The sequence below is a fragment of the Pristiophorus japonicus genome, chromosome 2, assembly GCF_044704955.1.
Source record: "Pristiophorus japonicus isolate sPriJap1 chromosome 2, sPriJap1.hap1, whole genome shotgun sequence".
NCBI lineage: Eukaryota > Metazoa > Chordata > Chondrichthyes > Pristiophoridae > Pristiophorus > Pristiophorus japonicus.
In genome coordinates this window covers 155,611,905-155,635,636 of record NC_091978.1, presented here as the reverse complement: position 1 = coordinate 155,635,636, position 23,732 = coordinate 155,611,905, and the positions used below count along the sequence as shown (strand labels likewise).

General features: G+C 43.9%; 1 protein-coding gene across 3 annotated transcripts in view; it reads right to left on the bottom strand.

The window, feature by feature from the left end:
- The window catches only part of usp46 (ubiquitin specific peptidase 46), a 120,160-nt gene extending 97,650 nt beyond the window's left edge, over positions 1–22,510 (bottom strand). For all 3 annotated transcript variants that reach the window (XR_011588949.1, XM_070870067.1, XM_070870068.1), the window contains exon 1: positions 22,104–22,510. Coding sequence is in view for 2 of the 3 variants with exons in the window: in XM_070870067.1 (XP_070726168.1) it covers positions 22,104–22,139 (36 nt within the window). In the remaining variant the exon portion in view is untranslated. The remainder of the gene's footprint in view (positions 1–22,103) is intronic.
- Positions 22,511–23,732: the final 1,222 nt, after the last annotated feature.

Below are 23,732 nucleotides of genomic sequence, written 5' to 3'. Positions count from 1 at the left end.
GGCAGGGTGACATGAGTAGGCTCACACAGCACAGGCAGCAGGCTCATTTGAAGGATCATGATGAACGATAGCACATTGCATCAACCGAAGCGAAGCCGACGGAGACATCCCCATGAACCGAAGCATGGCTAGCCCACGCAGTACTTAACACTTAGCAAAGCCAGACTGTGGAATTTGCAGGACTTACCCTCTCCCTCGAGTGTGGGCCCAGCTTGTGCAGTGATGGTTGCTTTTCTCCAGGCAGGACCCATCAAAGCAGCGACCCTGCTTCCCAAGGGCATCACTGGATGCAGATTTGCTGGGCCTCCTCCTGTTCGAGTTCTTCCTAGTTTGTTGTGTGCCACCTTTCTCTGCAAAGATGAAAACATAACTTTTTGGAGAGGGTGTCTTTCTGCTGAGTGAGACATATACAGCTGGTCACATTTACAATAACAATTCCATTGAATAAATGAAAATATTACTTACACTAATTACTTGACCAAGGTCCTGCCACTTCATTTTGCACTGGCCTCCAGACCTCGGGATGGTCACCATTGCACAGTAATCTTCTACAAGTTGGTTCCAGCGTTTCTTCATTTCTTTGGGTGAAACTTTTGTGTGACCTCTGCTGCTGTCCAACTCGTGTCATCTGCCCAACTCGTGTCATCTGCCCTCAATTGCAGTAACTAGTGCCTCCACTTCAACCTGTAAGAAATTCTTGGTCCTTGCACCACGTTGAATCATGTATTCCAGCTCCGATTTTTCCAATGAGAATGAAAGTTCTCACACACAACTGGCTCTTTAAAAGTGGCCAAATGCAGACCAGGAGCTGTGCTGGACATGCGCACCCATAGGAAACATGTCAAAAACGTCCCTTTTTTTTCGCGCATGCACAGAAGGGGGGAGCATCGGTTTTTTTCGGCGCAGACATTAGGCTTTACCCCCCGAAACTACAGGACAGGTTGCACAGCACCAATTTCAGAAAATAGAACGGGGAAACTTACTATTTTTTTTTTTGGAGTAGTTGGGGCCAAGAAAAACAAGTAACTCTGGCAATACGCCAAAAACGGCATTGGGGAAAATTGAGCCCAATGTCTTTGTAAGGCAGCCATAATTGGCACACCTTCCAAACCATGGAAATTCTGGGTCTCCACTCAACACTGTCCCATAGCAACACAGCCGAGATCAGTGGTATAGTGAAAATAAACCTTTAGCTCACTACTCTACTGCACTGTACATTCATGCAGCGCCACACAAATTTACTGCATGTTTGAATATAAAGATTCCCCAACAAATCCAAGGCACTGCACTTTCTGGTATAAAACGGAAACTAAGCTTTGCATCATTTGGTTTAAGAGAATTTATGCTTTTATTAAGCATGCACTCTCCTTCTTCCCCATTTCCTACACAATGTGTGTGTTTGTCAGCCACTCTCTTCTCTACATCCAAATTTCTTGCTCACAGCTCTTGCTATGGGAGGAAATTCATGATACACTCCTTTAGATTTATGTCAACTGAACTTTTGAATGTACTGCTGCCTTATGAAACATTTCTGAGCATCAATTTCACACACACAAAAATTAACATTGAACTGTGTCTTTATTAATTTTGGTAAATTCATCTCCAGGAATTAAAAAATAAAATCAACTTTGTTCCAATTTGAAATGTGTCCCAGTCTCAAAGACGAGCGTTTCCACTTTGGGGGGGGGGGGGGGCAGGGTGGGCACGGGGGAGAAAGAGTTCAAAACTAGGATCCATAAATAGAAGATAGCCACCAATAAATCCAATAGGGAATTCAGGAGCAACGCCTTAGTTAGAATGTGGAACCTGCTACCACAAGAAGTAGTTGTGAACAGCATAGATGCATTTAAAGGGAAGCTAGATAGGCACATGAGGGAGCAAGGAATAGAAGGATATGTTGATAGGGTTAGATGAAGTAGGGTGGGAGGAGGCTCGTGTGGAGCATGAACACAGATAGACTAGTTGGGCCAAATGGCCTGTTGCTGTGCTGTAATTTCTATATCATTATTTTGAACTTTATTTATACAATCCAAAAATCTGAACTACAAATGCAATTATGTTTTGGAGTTTTACTCCAGCTGCTTTCCTCTGGTTCAGCATCTCCGAAAATGCCAATACTTACAGGCCAAAGTGCATCTTTACCTGAACCCATATCTAGATAAATTGTAGCCAACCTGGAGGCAGAACAAATTGCTGAATTTTTCTTACTGGTTATATTTATTGTCCTTCCGTTATCTTCCTCTACTTCAGAAGCAAGAAAAATAAACACTTCATTTAAAAGTGGTGTTGGCTATTAACTGACAAACAGTAAATGGTAAGTGAACAGTAATATGAACACACTTTTATAGTTTATTGGTTTAACTCTGCCTCCTCGGAAGGTAAAGTCACAGGTGCTACACTAAACTTTGTGAACAGAATCTGGCACAACACTTCTGAATATTAACTTAGTGAGATGATGCACTGCTTACCTTCCATAAACTCTCTCTAGCCTATTTCTCTATCTATCGGTCACTGTGTCTGTCTGATGGCTTCAGGCAGACCACTCAATTAAAAACTGACTGAGATAAAGGATATTTAAATAGAGCTGCTAATCTAATATATTCAAACAAAGTCCACAGGATGTTTGTATTTGAATTGAATGGCTTGGCATCTCCCGTGAATAACTTTCACAGATGTAACAATTTTTCTCGGGTTACTGCTATCAAAATTGACTTGAGACCATTTACTGTGAGTGAACCTGATTTTTAACCCAATATGTACTGTGACAGAAAAAAAGCCGATTGCATCATGCCGAAGACAAAATGCTTAACTTTTGCCATAGGACTACTTCAAAAGACAACACATCTCTTGATAATTTTGATTCCAACAGACAAAACACACTTCTTTTATCACAATAGATATGTATAAAGGCAGAAAGATACAATGAGAAGAAAGAAAGAACTCATTCAGTGCTCCAACATACTACTGCAAGAATAAATAAATTTTAAACCAGGAAAGGATGCCATTTTAATGCACCTGAATTGTGCGTTTGTTTCGATAAGACCACAGTAACACAATTCTCCCCAATAGTCCAGCAGCTTACGCCAGCACGTAGCTGAGCCATACAGACCAGGAAGGTCCCAGGTTCAAGTTGACATAGCTGATCTCAGCCAGGGGAAAAGGGACACTACAGTTGACCTTGGAATCCCTGGGGGAGGGTGAATGGTAACAGAATACAAACACTCAGTCTTTACACCCATATATCAAGAATAACCATTTGGAAAGGGTACTGGAAAGTGCCCAAGACTTGAGGAACTGTATCCTACCAAAGCGTCAAAAAGCTTTCATGGGTACAGGGAAAATATATTGGCAGAGATGAATGGGCCAAAAGGACCACTGTAATTTTAAAAATTGCTACGCTGATTTAACTGAATAGGCTTAAAAAGCAACTTTTTAAAATTTATGTGCGTCAAAAAAAAAGAGCAAAATCTGGATCACAATATTAGTCAGCGGACTGAACAGTAGTTGGATACTGATTAAATGATTCAAAAATTAAAGCCATATTGAAGAGTCTGACAGATACCCACAAAGAGATGTCAAAATCTCAGCGTATTCCCTAAAATGCCTCGTGCAAGCTTGGAGAATTATTTGGGATTGGTTTGGAGACATGGAAGTGTTAAACTATTTATTCCGCAACCATCCAAGATTGCGATACAATTTCACAACAAATATAGAAATTGCTCCAGGAGATAATTTCCCCAAATCAACAAGTATTGTGCCGTGCCGTGCCAAGTCCGCATATACGCATGATGTATCGTCCCAGGATCCTCCATTTTGAGGAAAAATAAATTGAGAGATTATTGTCACCGAAGTCCACACATGCATACAACTAGGAAAAATTGCAAGAATTAAATCTGCTTTGGACGAGAATTAAATTGGGTAGGGACTGAGGAAGGAATATGAATGAGGATAGTGAAACATTTTCCCCCACCCCAAAAATAGAACTAAACTTTGATACCAGATCTTCTGTATCTGTAAAGCATGCACTCCCATATTCCGCCACCAGGGAGCGCATCCCCGGAAGTCCCAAGGGATTCCCGCATCCCTTGGGAGCACTGTATATAAGCCGGCCCCTAAGGCCTCTTCCTCACTCTGGAGTGTCTTGATAAAGACTGAGGTCACTGTTACTTTAACCTCCTTGTAGAGCAGTCTCATCTGTGTTAGGAACACAACAACTGGCGACGAGTATACGAATCCAACGCAAAGATGCAGCAAACTGGGCACTCTGGAGAAGTTCTCGGAGGGTGAGGACTGGGAAGCTTATGTCGAACGGCTAGACGAGTACTTTGTAGCCAACGAGCAGGACAGAGAAGGAGGCACTGCAAAAAAGGAGAGCGGTCCTCCTCACGGCCTGCGGGGCACCGACCTACAGCCTCGAAGAATCTTCTGGCTCCGGTGAAACCCACAGATAAGTCATATGAGGAGCTGTGTACACTGGTTCGGGAGCATCTTAACCAGAGGGAGAGCGTGCTGATGGCAAGGCATCGGTTCTACACGTGCCAGCGATCTGAAGGTCAGGAAGTGGCGAGCCCAGCTAAGGCGCCTTGCAGGACAATGTGAGTTTGATGGCTAGCTGGAGCAAATGCTCAGACTTTTTTGTACTGGGCATTGGCCACGAGACCATCCGACGAAAACTTTTGACTGTAGAGACACCGAACCTCAGTAAGGCCATTGCGATAGCAGAGGCGTTTATGTCCACCACTGAAAACACCAAACAAATCTCTCAGCACAAGTGCTCGCAATGTTCATAAAATAACTGGAACTGTGTTTGCGAGCAGAAATGTACAAGACAGAAACCACGAGTCTGCAACTGCCAGCAGGCCTCAGGTGACCCAGATGACTGAGTCCCCAACAAAGGATGACTGCAAGGCAATTCACACCTTGTTGGCTTTGCGGAGGCTTCCATTCAGCCTATTCATGCCGCTTCAAATGGTATGTTTGCAAGAGCTGTAGAACTAATGGGGCACCGCCAAGGAGCTTGCAGACGAGCTGCAAGTTCTGCAAAACCTGCTAACCACCACGTGGCAGAGGAAGATTAGTCCATGGTGGATCAAAGCAATTTCGAGCCTCAAAGAGAGGAAGCAGAGGCTGAAGTACACGGGGTGCACACATTTGAGACAAAATGTCCACCTATAATGCTAAATGTAAAATTGAATGGCTTACCCATAGCGATAACCAATCCATCATGAGTAAAAAGATGTTTGAGAGACTGTGGTGCAACAAGGCACTCAGACCAGCCCCGAGTCCCATCCACACGAAACTGAGAACGTACACCAAAGAGCTCATCACTGTCCTGGACAGCGCCATGGTCAAGTTCAGCTACGAGGGCATGGTGCACGAACTGCCACTCTGGATTGTCCCGGGCGATGGCCCCACACTGCTTGGAAGGAGCTGGCTGGGCAAATTACGCTGGAACTGGGATGGCATCCGAGCGCTATCACATGTCGATGAGGCCTCATGTACCTAGGTTCTGAACAAATTTCCTTCCCTTTGAGCCAGGCATTGGAAACTTTTCCGGGGCAAAGGTGTGGATCCACTTGGTCCCAGAGGCACGACCCATTTACCACAAGGCGCGAGCGGTACCTCACATGATGAGGGAGAGAGTGGAAATCGAGCTGGACAGACTGCAATGCGAGGGCATCATCTCCCCAGTGGAATTCAGCGAGTGGGCCAGCCCGATTGCTCCAGTACTCAAAAGTGATGACACGGTCAAGATTTGCAGCAATTATAAAAGTAACTATTAATTGTTTCTCGCTACAGGACCAATACCTGCTACCTAAGGCAGACAACCTATTTGCGACGCTGGCAGGAGGCAAGATGTTCACCAAGCTCGACTTGACTTCGGCCTACATGACGCAGGAGCTGGAGGAGTCTTCGAAGGGCCTCACCTGCATCAACATGCACAAGGAACTGTTCATCTAAACAGATGCCCGTTTGGAATTCGGTCGGCTGCAGCGATCTTCCAGAGAAACATGGAGAGCCTACTCAAGTCGGTACGGTGGTTTTTCAGGATGACATATTGGTCACGGGTCATGACACCGTGGAGCACCAACAAAATCTGGAGGAGGTTCTTCAGCGACTGGATCGCGTAGGGCTGCAGCTGAAGAGGTCGAAATGCGCTTTCATGGCAACAGAAGTGGAGTTTTTGGGGAGAAAGATCACGGCGGACGGCATTCGGCTCACAGACGCCAAGACAGAGGCTATCAGGAACGCGCCCAGGCCACAGAACGTCACGGAGCTGCGGTCGTTCTTGGGACTCAACTATTTTGGTAACTTGCTACCGGGGTTAAGCACCCTTTTAAAGCCCCGACATGTGTTATTGCGTAAAGGTGAGAACTGGGTATGGGGGGGGGAAAAAACCAAGTAATTGCTTTTGAGAAAGCCAGAAACATTTTATGCTCCAAAAAGCTGCTTGTTGTATAACCGTGTAAAAGACTTGTGTTAGCATGTGATGCATCGTCGTACGGAGTCGGGTGTGTATTACAACAAGCTAATGTTGCGGGGAAGTTGCAACCAGTCACCTATGCCTCCAAGAGCTTGTCTAAAGCAGAGAGGGCCTACAGCATGACTGAGAAAGAGGCATTAGCGTGTGTGTTCGGGGTAAAGAAAATGAATCAGTACCTGTTTGGCCTCAAATTTGAGCTGGAAACTGATCACAAGCCCCTCATATCCCTGTTCGCTGAAAACAAGGGGATAAATACTAATGTCTCAGCCCGCATCCAAAGGTGGGCACTCGCGCTATCAGCGTATAACTATACCATCCATCACAGGCCAGGCACCGAGAACTGTGCAGATGCTCTCAGTCGGCTACCATTGCCCACCACGGGGATGGAAATGGAGCAGCCCGAAAACTTGCTGATGGTCATGGAAGCGTTTGAAAATGATAAATCACCTGTCACAGACCACCAAATTAGGACTTGGACCAGCCAAGCTCCTCTGCTGTCCCTAGTAAAAAAACTGTGTGCTGCATAGGAGCTGGGCCAGCATCCCCGTTGAAATGCAAGAGCTAATCAAGTAGTTCCAGCAGCGAAAGGACGAGCTGTCCATTCAGGCAGACTGCCTGTTGTGGGGTAACCGCATAGTGCTATCCAAAAAGGGCAGGGAGACGTTCATCTCGGATCTCCACAGCACACACCCGGGTATTGTAATGATGAAAGCGAAAGCCAGATCCCACGTGTGGTGGCCCGGTATCGACTCTGAATTAGAGTCCTGTGAACGGCAATGCAGCGTGTGTGCTCAGTTGAGCAACGCGCCCAGAGAGGCACCACTAAGTTTGTGGTCCTGGCCCTCCAGACCATGGTCGAGGATCCATGTCGACTATGCAGGCCCGTTTTTCGGTAAAATGTTCCTGGTGGTGGTGGATGCTTTTTCAAAATGGATTGAACGTGAAATAATGTCGGGTAGCACCGCCACCATTGAAAACCTGAGGGCCATGTTTGCCACCCACGGCCTGCCTGACATACAAGTCAGTGACAACGGGCCATGTTTCACCAGTGCCGAATTAAAGAATTCATGACCCGCTATTGGATCAAAGATGTCACCTCAGCCCCGCTTAAACCAGCCTCCAATGGGCAGGCAGTACAATCAAACCGAGCCTTAAACGAGTCACAGAAGGCTCACTCCAAACCCGCCTGTCCTGAGTTACCACAAGGGACCCCACTCGCTCACAGGGGTGCCCCCGGCTGAGCTACTCATGAAAAGGACACTTAAAACCAGACACTCGCTGGTTCACCCCAATCTGCATGATCAGGTAGAGAGCAGGCGACAGCAACAAAATGTAAACGATGGTCACGCCACTGTGTCACGGGAAATTGATCAGAATGACCCTGTGCATGTGCTAAACTGTGGACATGGTCCCAAGTGGATCGCGGGCACGGCGATAGCTAAAGGGAGTAGGGTGTTTGTAGTCAAACTAGACAATGGACAAATTTGCAGAAAGCACCTGGACCAAACGAGGCTGCGGTTTACAGGCTGCCCTGAACAACCTACAGCAGACACCACCTTTTGAGCCCACAACACACACCCAAAGGATCTACGACACCACCCCGGACCAGGAAATTGAACCCATCAGGCCCAACAGCCCAGCAAGGCCAGTCTCACCCAGCAGCCCTGCAGGGCCAACAACACACCAGCCCAGCGAGGGCACAGCCAACACACCAGAACAGATATTTGTACCGAGGCAGTCCACCAGGGAAAGAAAGACTCCAGACCGCCTCACCTTGTAAATAGTTTTCACATTGACTTTGGGGGGGGAGGGAGGGGGCGGGCGGGTGATGTTGTGTATCTGTAAAGCATGTACTCCCATGTTCCGCCACCAGGGAGCGCATTCCCTGAAGTCACAAGGGATCCCAGCATCCCTTGGGAGCACTGTATAAGCCGGCCCCCAAGGCCTGTTCTTCACTCTGGAGTGTCTTAATAAAGACTGAAGTCACTGTTTCTTTAACCTCCCTGTGTGCAGCCTCCTCTGTGTTAGGAACACAACACCAACTAAAGAGGTGATGGAAGGTAAAGCACAGAATCAGGCCATTCAGACCAATTGGTTTCTGCCAGTATTTATGCTCCACAAGAGCCCATCTAACCAACTTCATCTAATCCCATCAGATTGTGGATGCATTGGTTGTAATTTACCAAAATTCCCTGGATCCTAGGGAGGTCACAGCAGATTGGAAAACTGCAAATGTAACGCCCCTATTTAAAAACAGAGGCAGACAAAAAGCAGTTAGCCCAACATCTATGGTTGGGAAAATGTTGGAGTCCATTATTAAAGAAGCAGTAGCAGGGTATTTGGAAAAGCAAAATTCAGTCACGGAGAGTCAGCAGGGATTTATGAAGGGGAAGTCATGTTTGACAAATTTGCTGGAATTCTTTCAGGGTGTAACAGAGTGAATAAAAGGGAACCAGTGGATGTGGTGTATTTGGACTTCCAGAAGGCATTTGACAAGGTGCCACATAAAAGGTTACTGCACAAGATAAAAGTTCACGGGATTGGGGGTAATAGAAACTTTGAAACATAGAAAATTAGGTGCAGGAGGAGGCCATTCAGCCCTTCAAGCCTGCACCACTATTCAATAAGATCATGGCTGATCATTCCCTCAGTACCCTTTTCCTGCTTTCTCTCCATACCCCTTGATCCCCTTAGCCACAAGGGCCATAATCTAACGCCCTCTTGAATATATCCAGTGAACTGGCATCAACAACTCTCTGCAGCAGGGAATTCCACAGGTTAACAACTCTGAGTGAAGAAGTTTCTCCTCATCTCAGTCCTAAATGGCCTACCCCTTATTCAAAGACTGTGTCCCCTGGTTCTGGACTTCCCCAACATCGGGAACATTCTTCCCGCATCTAACTTGTCCAGTCCCTTCAGAATTTTATGTTTCTATGAGATCCCCTCTCATCCTTCTAAATTCCAGTGTATAAAGACCCAGTTGATCCAGTCTCTCCTCATATGCCAGTCCAGCCATCCCGAGAATCAGTCTGGTGAACCTTCGCTGCACTCCCTCAATAGCAAGAACGTCCTTCCTCAGATTAGGAGACCAAAACTGTACATAATATTCCAGGTGAGGCCTCACCAAGGCCCTGTACAACTGCAGTAAGACCTCCCTGCTCCTATACTCAAATCTCCTAGCTATGAAGGCCAACATACCATTTGCCTTCTTCATTGCCTCCTGTACCTGCATGCCAACTTTCAATGACTGATGAACCATGACACCCAGGTCTCGTTGCACCTCCCCTTTTCCGAGGTTGGGCCTCTACTCAGTGGAATTCAGAAGAATGAGGTGATCTTATCGAAATGTGTAAGATTATGAGGGGGCTTGACAAGGTGGATGCAGAGAGGATGTTTCCACTGATGGGAGACTGGAACTAGAGGGAATGATCTTAGAATAAGGGACCGCCCATTTAAAAACAGAAATGAGGAGAAATTTCTTCTCTCAGGAGGGTTGTAAATCTGCAGAATTCGCTGCCTCAGAGAACTGTGGAAGCTGGGGTATTGAATAAATTTAAGACAGATAAGGGGATAAAGGGTAATGGGGAGCGGGCAGGGAAGGGGAGCTGAGTCCATGATCAGATCAGCCATGATCTTATTGAATTGCGGAGCAGGCTCGAGGGGTCATATGCCCTACTCCTGCTATTTCTTATATTCATCCATACTTCGTTCTTCGGAATGAATTATAAGTGAATAAAGATTGTATCATGTGGGATGTAAGAGTAGTTATTGCAAATAAGTTCAGGTTCAAATTGTTGGAGATCTTCATGCCCAGCACCTGGGAATGTGTTTAACCAAGACTTTTGCACACAGTTACTTATGATGCTCAGGTTTAGATAAAAGATAGAGTACATCGTTAGTCAGTGTACAACATGTCGGTAAGAAACCACCATCAGTACCATTGCAGCCATGGAAATGGCCTCCCAGAATGTGGCAAAGTTTACATTGCAGTGCTAAAACTGTGCAGGAGTCCCTGGCCAAAGACCGCCCTAAGTGGAGAAAGTGCATCCGGGAGGGCACTGAACACCTCAAGTCTCATCACCGAGAGCATGCATAAATCAAGCACAAGCAGCGGAAAGAGCATGCGACAAACCTGTTTCACCCTCCCTTACCCTCAATGAATGTCTGTCACACCTGTGATAGGGACTGTGGTTCTCATATTGGACTGTTCAGCCACTAAAAGGATGAGAGAGTGGAAGCAAGGCTTCCTCGATTCCGAGGGACTGCCTATGATGATGAGAACGACAACAATTGTTCATTGTGATTGATAGCCATTCGAAGTAGGTAGAGATGTTTCCGATGCAGAAAACAACAAGTAAAACACTCGACAATTTGCGAAGATTGTTTTCTTCATATAGGCTCCAAAAGAAATGTGTCTGATAATGGGCCGCAATTTTGTTCAGAAGAATTTGCACAGTTCATGAGCAGAAATGGTGAGAAACATAAGGTTCCACGGTATCACCCTGCTTCAAATGGTGCAACAAAGCGCACAGTACGAATTATAAAATGTGCCCTCATCAAGCAACTGTTGGATTAAAATCCAAGGAAACGTCAGTTGTCATTGGACCACAAACTGGCAAATTTTCTAATTACTTATCGTAATACTCCTCACACAACTATTGGCAGAACACCAGCAGAGTTGCTTCTCAAACGACAGCCACGAACCAGGTTCTCGGTGTTAAAGCCAAACTTGGCACAGTCAATAGAAGAGAAACAATTAAGGCAGAAAGAGAATCATGATAGAGGTAGAGTAAGAGAGAGAAGTGTGATATTGAATCAGAAAGTTAAAGTAAAGAACCATCACCATAAATGGTGAACAAAGAAATGGCAGACCAATTGAACAAGTACTTTGGTTCGGTATTCACTAAGGAGGACACAAACAACCTTCCGGATATAAAAGGGGTCAGAGGGTCTAGTAAGGAGGAGGAACTGAGGGAAATCCTTATTAGTCGGGAAATTGTGTTGGGGAAATTGATGGGATTGAAGGCCGATAAATCCCCAGGGCCTGATGGACTGCATCCCAGAGTACTTAAGGAGGTGGCCTTGGAAATAGCGGATGCATTGACAGTCATTTCCCAACATTCCATTGTCTCTGGATCAGTTCCTATGGAGTGGAGGGTAGCCAACGTAACCCCACTTTTTAAAAAAGGAGGGAGAGAGAAAACAGGGAATTATAGACCGGTCAGCCGGACCTCAGTAGTGGGTAAAATGATGGAATCAATTATTAAGGATGTCATAGCAGCGCATTTGGAAAGAGGTGACATGATAGGTCCAAGTCAGCATGGATTGGTGAAAGGGAAATCATGCTTGACAAATCTTCTGGAATTTTTTGAGGATGTTTCCAGTAGAGTGGACAAGGGAGAACCAGTTGATGTGGTATATTTGGACTTTCAGAAGGCTTTCGACAAGGTCCCACACAAGAGATTAATGTGCAAAGTTAAAGCACATGGGATTGGGGGTAGTGTGCTGACATGGATTGAGAACGGGTTGTCAGACAGGAAGCAAAGAGCAGGAGTAAATGGGTACTTTTCAGAATGGCAGGCAGTGACTAGTGGGGTACCGCAAGGTTCTGTGCTGGGGCCCCAGCTGTTTACACTGTACATTAATGATTTAGACGAGGGGATTAAATGTAGTATCTCCAAATTTGCGGATGACACTAAGTTGGGTGGCAGTGTGAGCTGCGAGGAGGATGCTATGAGGCTGCAGAGTGACTTGGATAGGTTAGGTGAGTGGGCAAATGCATGGCAGATGAAGTATAATGTGGATAAATGGGAGGTTATCCACTTTGGTGGTAAAATCAGAGACAGACTATTATCTGAATGGTGACAGATTAGGAAAAGGGGAGGTGCAAAGAGACCTGGGTGTCATGGTACATCAGTCATTGAAGCGCAGGTACAGCAGGCGGTTAAGAAAGCAAATGGCATGTTGGCCTTCATAGCGAGGGGATTTGAGTACAGGGGCAGGCAGGTGTTGCTACAGTTGTACAGGGCCTTGGTGAGGCCACACCTGGAGTATTGTGTACAGTTTTGGTCTCCTAACTTGAGGAAGGACGTTCTTGCTATTGAGGGAGTGCAGTAAAGGTTCACCAGACTGATTCCCGGGATGGCGGGACTGACCTATCAAGGAAGACTGGATCAACTGGGCTTGTATTCACTAGAGTTCAGAAGAATGAGAGGGGACCTCATAGAAACGTTTAAAATTCTGATGGGTTTGACAGGTTGGATGCAGGAAGAATGTTCCCAATGTTGGGGAAGTCCAGAACCAGGGGTCACAGTCTCAGGATAAGGCGTAAGCCATTTAGGACCAGAGATGAGGAGAAACTTCTTCACCCAGAGAGTGGTGAACCTGTGGAATTCTCTACCACAGAAAGTAGTTGAGGCCAATTCACTAAATATATTCAAAAGGGAGTTGGATGAAGTCCTTACTACTAGGGGGATCAAGGGGTATGGCGAGAAAACAGGAAGGGGGTACTGAATTTGCATGTTCAGCCATGAACTCATTGAATGGAGGTGCAGGCTAGAAGGGTCGAATGGCCTACTCCTGCACCTATTTTCTATGTTTCTATGGTTACCAAGAAGAGTCGTGAAGATATGTGGCTCTCACATATTTGGCCAAGATGTTTGATCATGGACAGCTTAGGTTTGCTCACATTGATCATATTTAAACTGCAGATGTGGAAGGAGTTGAAAGTTGGCATGATTCGATTATTTCTAATGAGTCAGATAGTCTTGTTACAAGTAGAGTACCAGTAGCAAATCCTACATCAGATGTACTGGAATAAGTCCACGAGAAAGTCAGAATTTAAGTCAGAGTCCAAGTCAGGCAGACAAACAGTCTGAAGTTGTAGAGAATCAAAATGTAGATCAAGGGTTGCCCTTGGAGAAAAATTCTCCTCAGGCTCAGCTTAGAATGTGTCTAAGTTCAACACCAAGTTTGGAAAGTTCTGTTCAAGAGTGATGGTATCCTCTTTGAAACAGAAAACAAGTGGTTAAGTTTGATTTGTGAATATGGTTAAATAAGTCAATATCTTTTGTTGTGTATAACCATGCAAGTTATGTTTGATGATTATTTTGTCATGATTACTTCTTCATTAAGGAGGGAGAAGTATAATAGAGCTCCCCGTAGTGGACTACTGCACTACCCAGTGGACTACTGTGGTAATGCAACTATATATGGATCAAGTGATAAGGTCACATGACAAGTTCCTGTCGAGCTAGTGTGTGTGTAGTGTGCTTAGTGATGTCGTAAAGAATATATCACAAGGACCTTGGTGAGACCACACCTGGAGTACTGTGCAGAGTTTTGGTCTCCTTATCTAAGGAAGGATATACTTGCCTTGGAGGCAGTGCAACGAAGGATCACTAGATTAGAAATATAAAAACATAGAAATCTACAGTGCAGAAGGAGGCCATTTCGGCCCATTGCGTCCACGCCGGCTGACAAAGAGCCACACGGCCCTCGGTCAGCAGCCCTGAAGGTGGTTACATATAAACCTATGAACAATGGTGGAAAGATAAAGAGCATTTGGCCCAACCAGTCTGCCCCACACAACTGCGACACCCCTTGCACCGAAACATTCTGCACTCCACCCCAACCGGGTGATTTCCTGGGGGAGGCAAAAAACAAATAAAAACCCAGGTCAATTGGGGAAAAAAAAAATCTGCGAAAATTCCTCTCCGACCCATCCAGGCAATCAAAACTAGTCCAGGAGATCACCCTGGTCGTATTCGATTCCCTGCAGTACTTACCATCATATCTGCGCCAGCCAAGACATTATCCAGTCTAATTCCATTTACCAGCTCTAGGTCCATAACCCTGCAGGCTACGGCACTTCAAGTGCCCATCCAAGCATCTTTTAAATGTGGTGAGGGTTTCTGCATCCACCACCCTTCCAGGCAGTGAGTTCCAGACCCCCACAACGCTCTGCGTGAAAAGTCTCCCCTCACATCCCCTCTGAATCTTCCACCAACCACCTTAAAACAATGTCCCCTCGTAATTGACCCCTCCACCAAGGGAAATAAGACCCCTGTTATCCACTAGACCCCTCAAAATGTTGTGCAGCTCAATGAGGTCTCCTCTCAGCATCCTCTGTTCCAATGTGAACAAACCCAGCCTATCTAATCTTTCTTCATAGCTAAGATTCTCCATTCTAGGCAGCATCCTCATAAATCTCCTCTGCACCCTCTCTAGAGCAATCACGTCCTTCCTATAATACGTCGACCAGAACTGCACACAGTACTCCAGCTGTGGCCTAACTAGAGTATTATACAATTTAAGCATAACCTCCCTGCTCTTGTATTCGATGCCTCGGCCAATAAAGGCATGCATTCCGTATGCCTTCTCAACCTCCTGGCCTGCTTCTTTCAAGGATATGTGGACAAGCACTCCAAGGTCCCTTTGTTCATCTACACTTAAGTGGCCTACTGTTTAGTGTGTATACCCTTTCCTTATTAGCCCTCCCAAAGTGCACTACCTCGCACTTCTCTGAATTAAATTCCACTTGCCATTGCTCTGCCCACCTGACCAGTAGATTGATATCCTTCTGCATCCCATGGCTTTCCTCTTCATTACCACATAACCAATTTTAGTGTCATCTACAAACTTCTTAGTCATACCCCCATATTGAAATCTAGATCATTGATGTATACCACAAAGCAATGGACCAGTACTGAGCCCTGCAGAACCCCACTGGCAACATCCTTCCAGTCACAAAAACATCCATCAACCATTACCCTTTGCTTCCTACCTCCAAGCCAATTTTGGATCCAACTTTGCCCGATATCCCATGGGCTTTAACCTTCGTGACCAGTCTACCATGTGGGACCTTATCAAAAACCTATATACACTACATCATACGCACTACCCTCATCGACCCTCCTGGTTACCTCCTCAAAAAATTCAATCAGGTCAAACACGATCTTCCCTTAAGAAATCCATGCTGACGGTCCTTAATTAATCCTTGCCTTTCCAAATATAGATTTATCCTGTCTTTCAGGATTTTTTCCAATAATTTTCCCACCACTGAGGTTAGGTTAACAGGCCTGTAATTACACAGCCTATCCCCTTCTTAAACAAGGGTACCACATTAGTAGTCCTCCAGCACCATGCCAAATCCAAAGAGGAATGCAAAATGATGATCAAGGCCTCCTGTGGGCAGGGGTGGGAGTGTCCAAGACCAAGCGCAGCGGACGGTCTTAGAATAAGGTGGAGGAGAGATGGGTGGGTGCAGCCTCTCTTTGCTGTTACTGTTCTCAAATTTAAAAATTTTTGTAAGTTATGTAAATTTACAAGTTTAAAAGTTTGAGTGATCGTAAAGTAAAGCTTGATAACTTTAATAAAATTATTGTAAGTACAAAAGAACAGCGTTAAAAACTTTTGAATAAAATATATTTTACATTAAAACTGAATCATTTCCATTATCACAACACAACACACATTACGTAACAGCTCTAAACAGTAAACATGGTCCATGTGAAATATTTGTCACTGAGCCCTCAGGAATCAGTAAATCACTTACGAGTTGCTGGCGCAAGGTTCGAGCAATCGTAAAAGGGACATGATGGCCTGTCGTTGCGCTCCGGCCTCAGGCACTTGCATGGCTTCCTCATTCTCTTCGTCCACATCTTCCACATCATTATCAGCCACTCTCACCGCAGGTGGGTCTTCCACTACTAGGTGCTGCTGCCTCATGATGGCTAAGTTATGCTGCATACAGCACACAACAGTAAACTGACCAACAATCTCAGGGGAGTACAATCTCCGGAATGGTCCAGGCATCGGAAAAGCTGTTTCAAGATGCCAACGGTCCTCTCTATGAAGCTGCCATCGCAACGAGAGACATGTTGTATTCCTGGTCAGCTTCCGTCCGGGTTACGTGTAGGGACGTCATGAGTCAGGTGGCGAGGGCATACCTTTTGTCTCCCAGTAGCCAGCTCTGCCCTTCCAGCTGCTGCTGAAACATGGCACATATAACGATGTCGCAAAGTATGAATGCATCATGGGTGCTCCCAGGGTATCTTGCATCAACTGACATGATAATGATGCATGTCGTCACACACAAGTTGTACATTAAGGGAGTGGAAGGCTTTTCTGTTCCTGTACATCTCGGAATTCTCCAAAAAGGTGCTCACAAGGTGATGTGGTACAATCAATGCAGCCCTGTACCTTTGGGAAGCCCACAATCCTCGAGAAGCCCACAGCCCTGTCATGCATTGCTTGGCCGGTCATGGGGAACTTTATGAAGTCATTCCTCCGCGCATGCAGTGCAGCTGTCACCTGGCGAATGCAGACATGTATTGCATGTTGAGAGATGGCGCACACTTCCCCAGTTGTAGCTTGAAATAAGCTGGAGGCATGAGATTGCAGCTGTAACCTTCACTTCAACTGACAAAACAGTCCTCCTGATGCTTCTTGGTTGCAGATCTGCTTTGACCAACTCACTGATCTCAGTTGCAACTTCTTTGCAGAAATGCAGCCTTCTGACAGTCTGCATCACTCAGGTGGAATTACGAACACCTGTCTCAATATACCCAAGGTGGGTAAGGCCTCCTGCCCAGCACCCTATGGGCTCTGATGTTCCTGATGCGATGACATCGAATCAATTGTCTCCTACGTATCAGCATGATGCAGAAGGCTCGTACAAGGTATGGCAGTCAGTATTGCCCCCATACTTAAATTTTACCTTTGAAAGAAGCTCAAAACGGCAGGAAAGCAGGCAGGATAGGTTCACAGTTCTCTCTCCCTGGATGGACCACGCCCAGGGTCGTGTGACTTCTCCCCTACTCATTGCAGTCTGCAGAAGCCTTTCCCTCCCTGGCTTGTTTTCCGGCCGAGGCCCGAGCCCAGGCACGGGGCCGATTCTGCCGGCCAAAGCTTCAACCCTCCAGTCCTGCTTCAGGACGTTTGGTGGTGGCATGCGAGTGAGTTTAAAACAAAAGAGAAAACTTCTGAAATCCAACAAACTTTCATTTACTACGTTGACAGGTTAAAAAGTTGAACTTTATTATTGATTTTTTTTTTTTTTAAAAACAGTGTTCTTGACTCCCTCCAAAATCTTCGATTTGTCAATGTGCGCTGGTTTTCTTAACTGCCCAGAAGGTTTTTCGGGAATGGCCAGATATGCCGACCTAGGGAGGAAAAATTCTTGGCAAAACTGCAAAAAATTATAAAACCCGGCGCAGATGAGGAAACGCCACCTATGACATCAAAAAAAAAACTAGTCTAGAAAAATCGTTACTAAGTCAGTTAGGCAGATCGCAGGGGGAAACTTTGAAAAAAAATACACAAAAAAAAACGACACAAATGACCAGGGAAAATTGAGCCCTATATCTCATATCAATAAATCCATAGTGTAGTCAATAGCAAGCAATTGGCATATAGGCAAATTTTCTGTTCGAGTAATGCACATCTGTAGTCCTCAAATGATAAAAAAAGATTGTGTTGCAAAAAAACATTTTAAAAATTGAGCTTCATCTTTTGGTAAGTAAAAAACACAATTACTTCTCAATTACAGCTTTAACTTTAATACAGCACTTGGGCTCTATTTTTTGCTGTGGTCTTAAAAATTGGTCAAACCCTTTTCTAACTAGTATTGGAGAGAGTTCAAACATTTTGTAATCCCAAATCACACAAAGCAGGTACTGTAAAAGGGAACAATAACTAAATGAAATGGAGACGCTCAGTCTTCCAATGGTGTAACTGGGAAGAGCTGCCAGAATTTAACAAAAAAGAAAGAAAGACACTCTACTATCTTTCTCATTTATAGTTTTCAACTCAAATGACTAAGTGATGTGCACCTTACTGTTCTGGGTTGAGTAAAGCCACATATTTACCCCAAATTCAGTATTTAAGCCTCTTTTGTGGGTGATCTTTGCCAGTTTTGTGGCTCTATTGTGACTTGTTTAAAGGCCTGCATTCACAAACTGTAGTGATTGTGCATACAGTAAGGGGCTGCTTTGTGCAAGCTTTCTGGAAAACCCTACCAGACTGGTCCCAGTAATTAAGAGCTATGCACTGCCAACTTATAGGGCATTCTAGTTTCAATTCTCACGATCATATGCATCATAACAGGAATCTTGACCAATAAAATGACACGGGTTACAAATTGTGGAGATCTGCAAACATATCAGAACAGAAATTAGCCTCCATAACTATAAGGCAACATATTTCACAAGGCAGGACAACACCATCAATGAGAAAGAAGGGGAGAATGGAAAAGATTTCTGAACCGCAGGAGATTATGGTAGAGATCGCAAGTGCTTGCAAGGAAAGGACTCAACTCAGCCAATCAATCAATCGGGAAGTAATTTTCTCCAAAATTATATGATTTTTTGCCAAAATTATATGATTTTTAATATTTGTATTCTTGATCTAATAGCCTATTTGTTAAATTATTGCTTACCATCTTGGATCAGCAAACTGAACAAGTCTAGTCAAAAATGTTTTGCTCACCAAAGAAATAAAGCCGAGCAGTGCCAGGGAATTGTAAATGAAGCAGAGTTCCTTAGCTGACAGCCACAACCCATTTCAAGTGTACACTTTCACAGACACATTCTTTTAACTATATTTTTCATTGAAGTTTGTAATGTGGCCATCACCACAGCTATTTTGTATTTATAGGCCCAAATTATTAAAAAGGTCCAATAGACAACGGTGACACGTTTAATGCAACTATAAATGTTGTTATTGCATTAACACACCCAGGGCCACAACATTTATAGTACCAACCAAAATACAGGAGTTTACATGATTAACTTTCAACCCAGCAAAACCAAATTAAAAAAGTTACTTTTCCCACCTTTAACTATATTAATAAACTATATTAAATGCAACAATACTTCAATTTTTAGTACTTTTACTGAGATGTGCATGTTCTTACTCTTGAACTGATGTACTGTTCATAACAGTAACTTCTCTCTCTCTTATAATCCTGGGCCAATAATTTACAACATTCCTCCACACTTGTCCATTCTATGCCCAAATGATTTGCCTGGAACCCTAGATATCCAGTTACAGTAACAAATAATCCTAGACCTCATGTGAATCATAACTTTGCTTACATCAACTTAAGTGCCAGACAAAATAATAAATCAAGCAGCATATTTCAACAAAGCACAGAAATCTATTGTACAAATTGATCAAATAAAACTAGTAAGTTCAAGATAATTGCACAGACATCACATGGAGCTCATATCATTAACCTCCTCTTGGCTTATGATACTTCTCAGTTGTAATTATCTTTTACTATACAACTGTGCAATAGATGCTTATGGGTTACACATGAGGAAGACCATTCAGCCCATCTAAAACTAATCCAGAAAGATCTCCACATTGCAACAGTCCATTGTGTCTTAAATTATTCCAGGATTTTGCCTTCATTATTCTATTGAGAAGCCCATTTAGAGTGTTGTTCACTCTTGAGAACAATTTCCTGATATCAATCCTAAATTTACTTTTTACTAGTTTGAACCTTGGTTGTACAGTATCAGATAGTTACATATCAATCTTGCAGCCTACAACCAAACATTAGCCAAGCTTGTGACCTTAAACTTACCATCCGCATATTAAGATTACATTTTTATACCAGCTGTGGAACCTAGTAAAGAATGGAATTGTTTTATATGTTTATGCTGAGGGGTATCAAGGAATTTTAACATTCAGATAGTTATATACTTCTATTAAAAGAACAATTAAAACTTTAGCTCACTGTTTCTTCACTGTGTGATGATAGATGATCTCATTTTCTTTACATAGACGTACAAATGAAGTTTGTTTGCCTCATAAAATTCCAGTCCTCAAGTTGACCACTAAAAATAAAAAAAACTCTAACCCCCTAGGTCACCTGCTTACAAAAACCTACACAAATCACCACTGGCAAAAAATGTTCTAAATCCTACTGAACACACAGTACTCCATCATTTATTTTTTTCCAATCACAAAATGCAAACTAAAGACACACATGGGGAAAAATACCTATTATAGAAACATAGAAAATAGGTGCAGGAGTAGGCCATTCGGCCCTTCGAGCCTGCACCACCATTCAATAAGATCATGGTTGATCATTCACCTCAGTACCCCTTTCTCTCCATAACCCCTTGATCCCTTTAGCCGTAAGGGCCACATCTAACTCCCTTTTGAATATATCTAACGAACTGGCCTCAACAGCTTTCTGTGGTAGAGAATTCCAGAGGTTAACAACTCTGAGTGAAGAAGTTTCTCCTCATCTTGGTCCTAAATGGCTTACCCCTTAGACTGTGACCCCTGGTTCTGGACTTCCCCAACATCGGGAACATTCTTCCTGCATCTAACTTGTCCAGGCCTGTCAGAATGTTATATGTTTCTATGAGATCCCCTCTCATCCTTCTAAACTCCAGTGAATACAGGCCCAGTCATCCAGATAATTATGCTGTAAAGTGCAATCAATAAATAAATAAATAAATAAATAAATAAAAATAAATAAAATAAAAAAACAAAACCAAACATAGCTGACATTTTAACAAGTCCCCAGAGATTTACTTACTTTGTGCTAATAAAGAGAGAAAACATGAATTGTTCTACACTGCTGCTTTAAAGTAGAGGTCTCAGCCTCCCCATTCACAAGATAACAGATGAAAAAGGCCACTCCTCCCATCTTCCTATTCTAAATTGGGCAAATAGAATGGCACTGGGCACAAGCCCAATGACATAAAATAAATAGCGCCCTTGCCCCACCCAAGAGGAGCACTAATACAAGACAAATTGCCTACTCAAAACTAATAATGCATGCAAACTTATTTTTAATTCATCCATCTAGAAAGGTCTTAAAGTTTTCCATTGCAGCATCCAATTGTTTCTTAAAATGATTCTTGTTTTTTTCCTCCAAAAAACTCTTATTGAAAGTTTATTCCAGTTGTAGTATCCAGGGATGGCACATCTTGTGCTCGGCAATGTTCCTTTAAAATCAATTCGATAACTGTTTCCGTTAAATCAGAATACGATAAACGTTTTAATACAATCTGCTTCAAGGTTCACAAACTACTTTTCTACAGTAGTTTCTATACTACGATACACCTGTACGCCTCAGCATGGTTGCTTAAGTGATCAACATTTCTTACTGCAAGTGCTCTGTATTTGCGATTTACATAAAATAACGGGTAAATAACAATGCAACAAATTTCCAAAAGTTATGTTTTCAGACACAATACACCACTGTGCTTATGCTGCAACTCCATAGTTTCAAAGCAGTGCATGCTTTCTGTGTGTAAAGATAATTTCTACTTGTGAAAGTTCGTTAAAGGAAGTTTCATTTTGATTTATCTACAATCCGACTACATTCTAAATTCATGGATATGGCCATACATCGACAGACAACATATATGTAGCACCGGATTTGAACTATTTGTGCAGATGTCAATTTTTAATGTTTTTACATTTTGCAAAATGGAAACAGTGGTACAGAATAAGCGTTGGTAGTTAAATCGGATCTCGGAATCCGAATTCTATCTGGATTAGATAGGCATTTATCTGCACTGTAAATCAAACTCTAAATGTATGCGTGCATCCAGTTCACAGACCCTGAAAATGTCCACGGCCGTCTACTCACCATATTACAAATTGAAGCGATGTTTCTGACAGTCATTAGTTTGCAGCCTGTGGTTCCTCCGCCATCTTTATAAAAATATTATAAACCCAGGGGAAAAGAGGGAGGGAGGTGGGAGGATGTTTTGCCGGGAGTCGGCGGTGAAAACTGAGCCGGCTCGGGGCGTCTGCGAGCCGGCAAGATTAAGGTAAACAAAGCGCTGCACCCTCGCTCGCTCAAGTGGCTGTCCAGGCCCATGAACTGCCCAATCCAGCCCACCACTCCTCTCACACTGGAAATATTAGCAATTTATTGCCATGTAGTAGCTACTCCAGCTGTCTTCCCATGATATCCGCTTTAAATGCATAATGGCGATTCCTATAGAAACAGCAAGCTGAAAGTCAACCCAACATCTGCTCCACCCGCTCCCGGATCGCTCGTGACAGCGAAACAGGAGGAAGCGGTATTTGATTGACACCAGCACGACCCAATCGGAAAACGGAGCAAGCTGCCAATCGTATGAAAGCCCGAGTCACTTGGCCAATCAGTGTGCGCGGGACTTTTTGCCTGGGTTCGTCATGTTGTTCTTGGACCCAGTCATTAACAGTTTGGTTGTAAAGGGGAATATTTGTAAATCTCAAGGTCAGCTCAGCAAATTGCTAAATATATGCATCCGCATTTTAATTAGCGAATTTGCACTATTTTAATGAACTACCTGTACTATAAACTTGCTTTTATTTGGTGACTTTTAATATGTAATTACAGGATATGCAGCACCGAAAATCATTTTTATTGAAGACTTTGGTTCAAACTGCTGAAACTGAAATTATGATTGATTTTAAAAGCTACACTATGTAATGTACAACAATGCTGTACTTCCCTTGCCCGAATTATTTCTAACGCCTTGAGTAAAGTCTACTAAACAATTTATTCGATTAAATATAAACCTGAACAATTTATTGGAAACCCACTGCTGGAAAAAATTCATACTGCAGTACATATGATTGGAAAACAATGATGCTATGACCTATTCTCTTCACTCCATTCCCCCATTCCCAAGAAAAATGAGTTCTTATCCCCACTCCCGATCACTATCCAGTAATTCCTATCTAAATGTTCACGGGCAGGAACTTCTCTTTTGTGTCTCGGTTTGTGCCCCGGAAGGGCGGTAAATGGTGTTTTGGGCGTAAGGCCGGGCGTCCAGGTTTTAGTGTCCGGCCAGTAAATTAGACTCCTGATTTCCAGCGGCGCAAAAACTTACCGCTCCGCCCTCCAGTTTGACTCAGACCATGACGTCAATCGTCGTGCAACGCTGCGCTTGCGTTACGGGTGGAAAATTCGGCCCTTACGCCTCATTTAAATTCCGCCCCAGGAATCTTCAGAAAAAAACAGCATTCCCAGGATGCAGCAAGAGGTATTGGCGGCGTATTTAAATGGAAGGAGGAGGATACTATATTGCAGGTCACATTGACTGCAACAGTTGCGCACAGCCACTGCTTGAAGCCCTGACTTGCAAACAGCAGTTTTATCTGCAATTACAATGTCCTTACAAGGTCAGCGAGAGAATTTAATGTGGACATTACTAGTTCGCCAGCGTATCATGCTAGTTGCTATTGGCAGGCGGCTTCAAGCTAGAAGAAGGGTTGTTGGCCA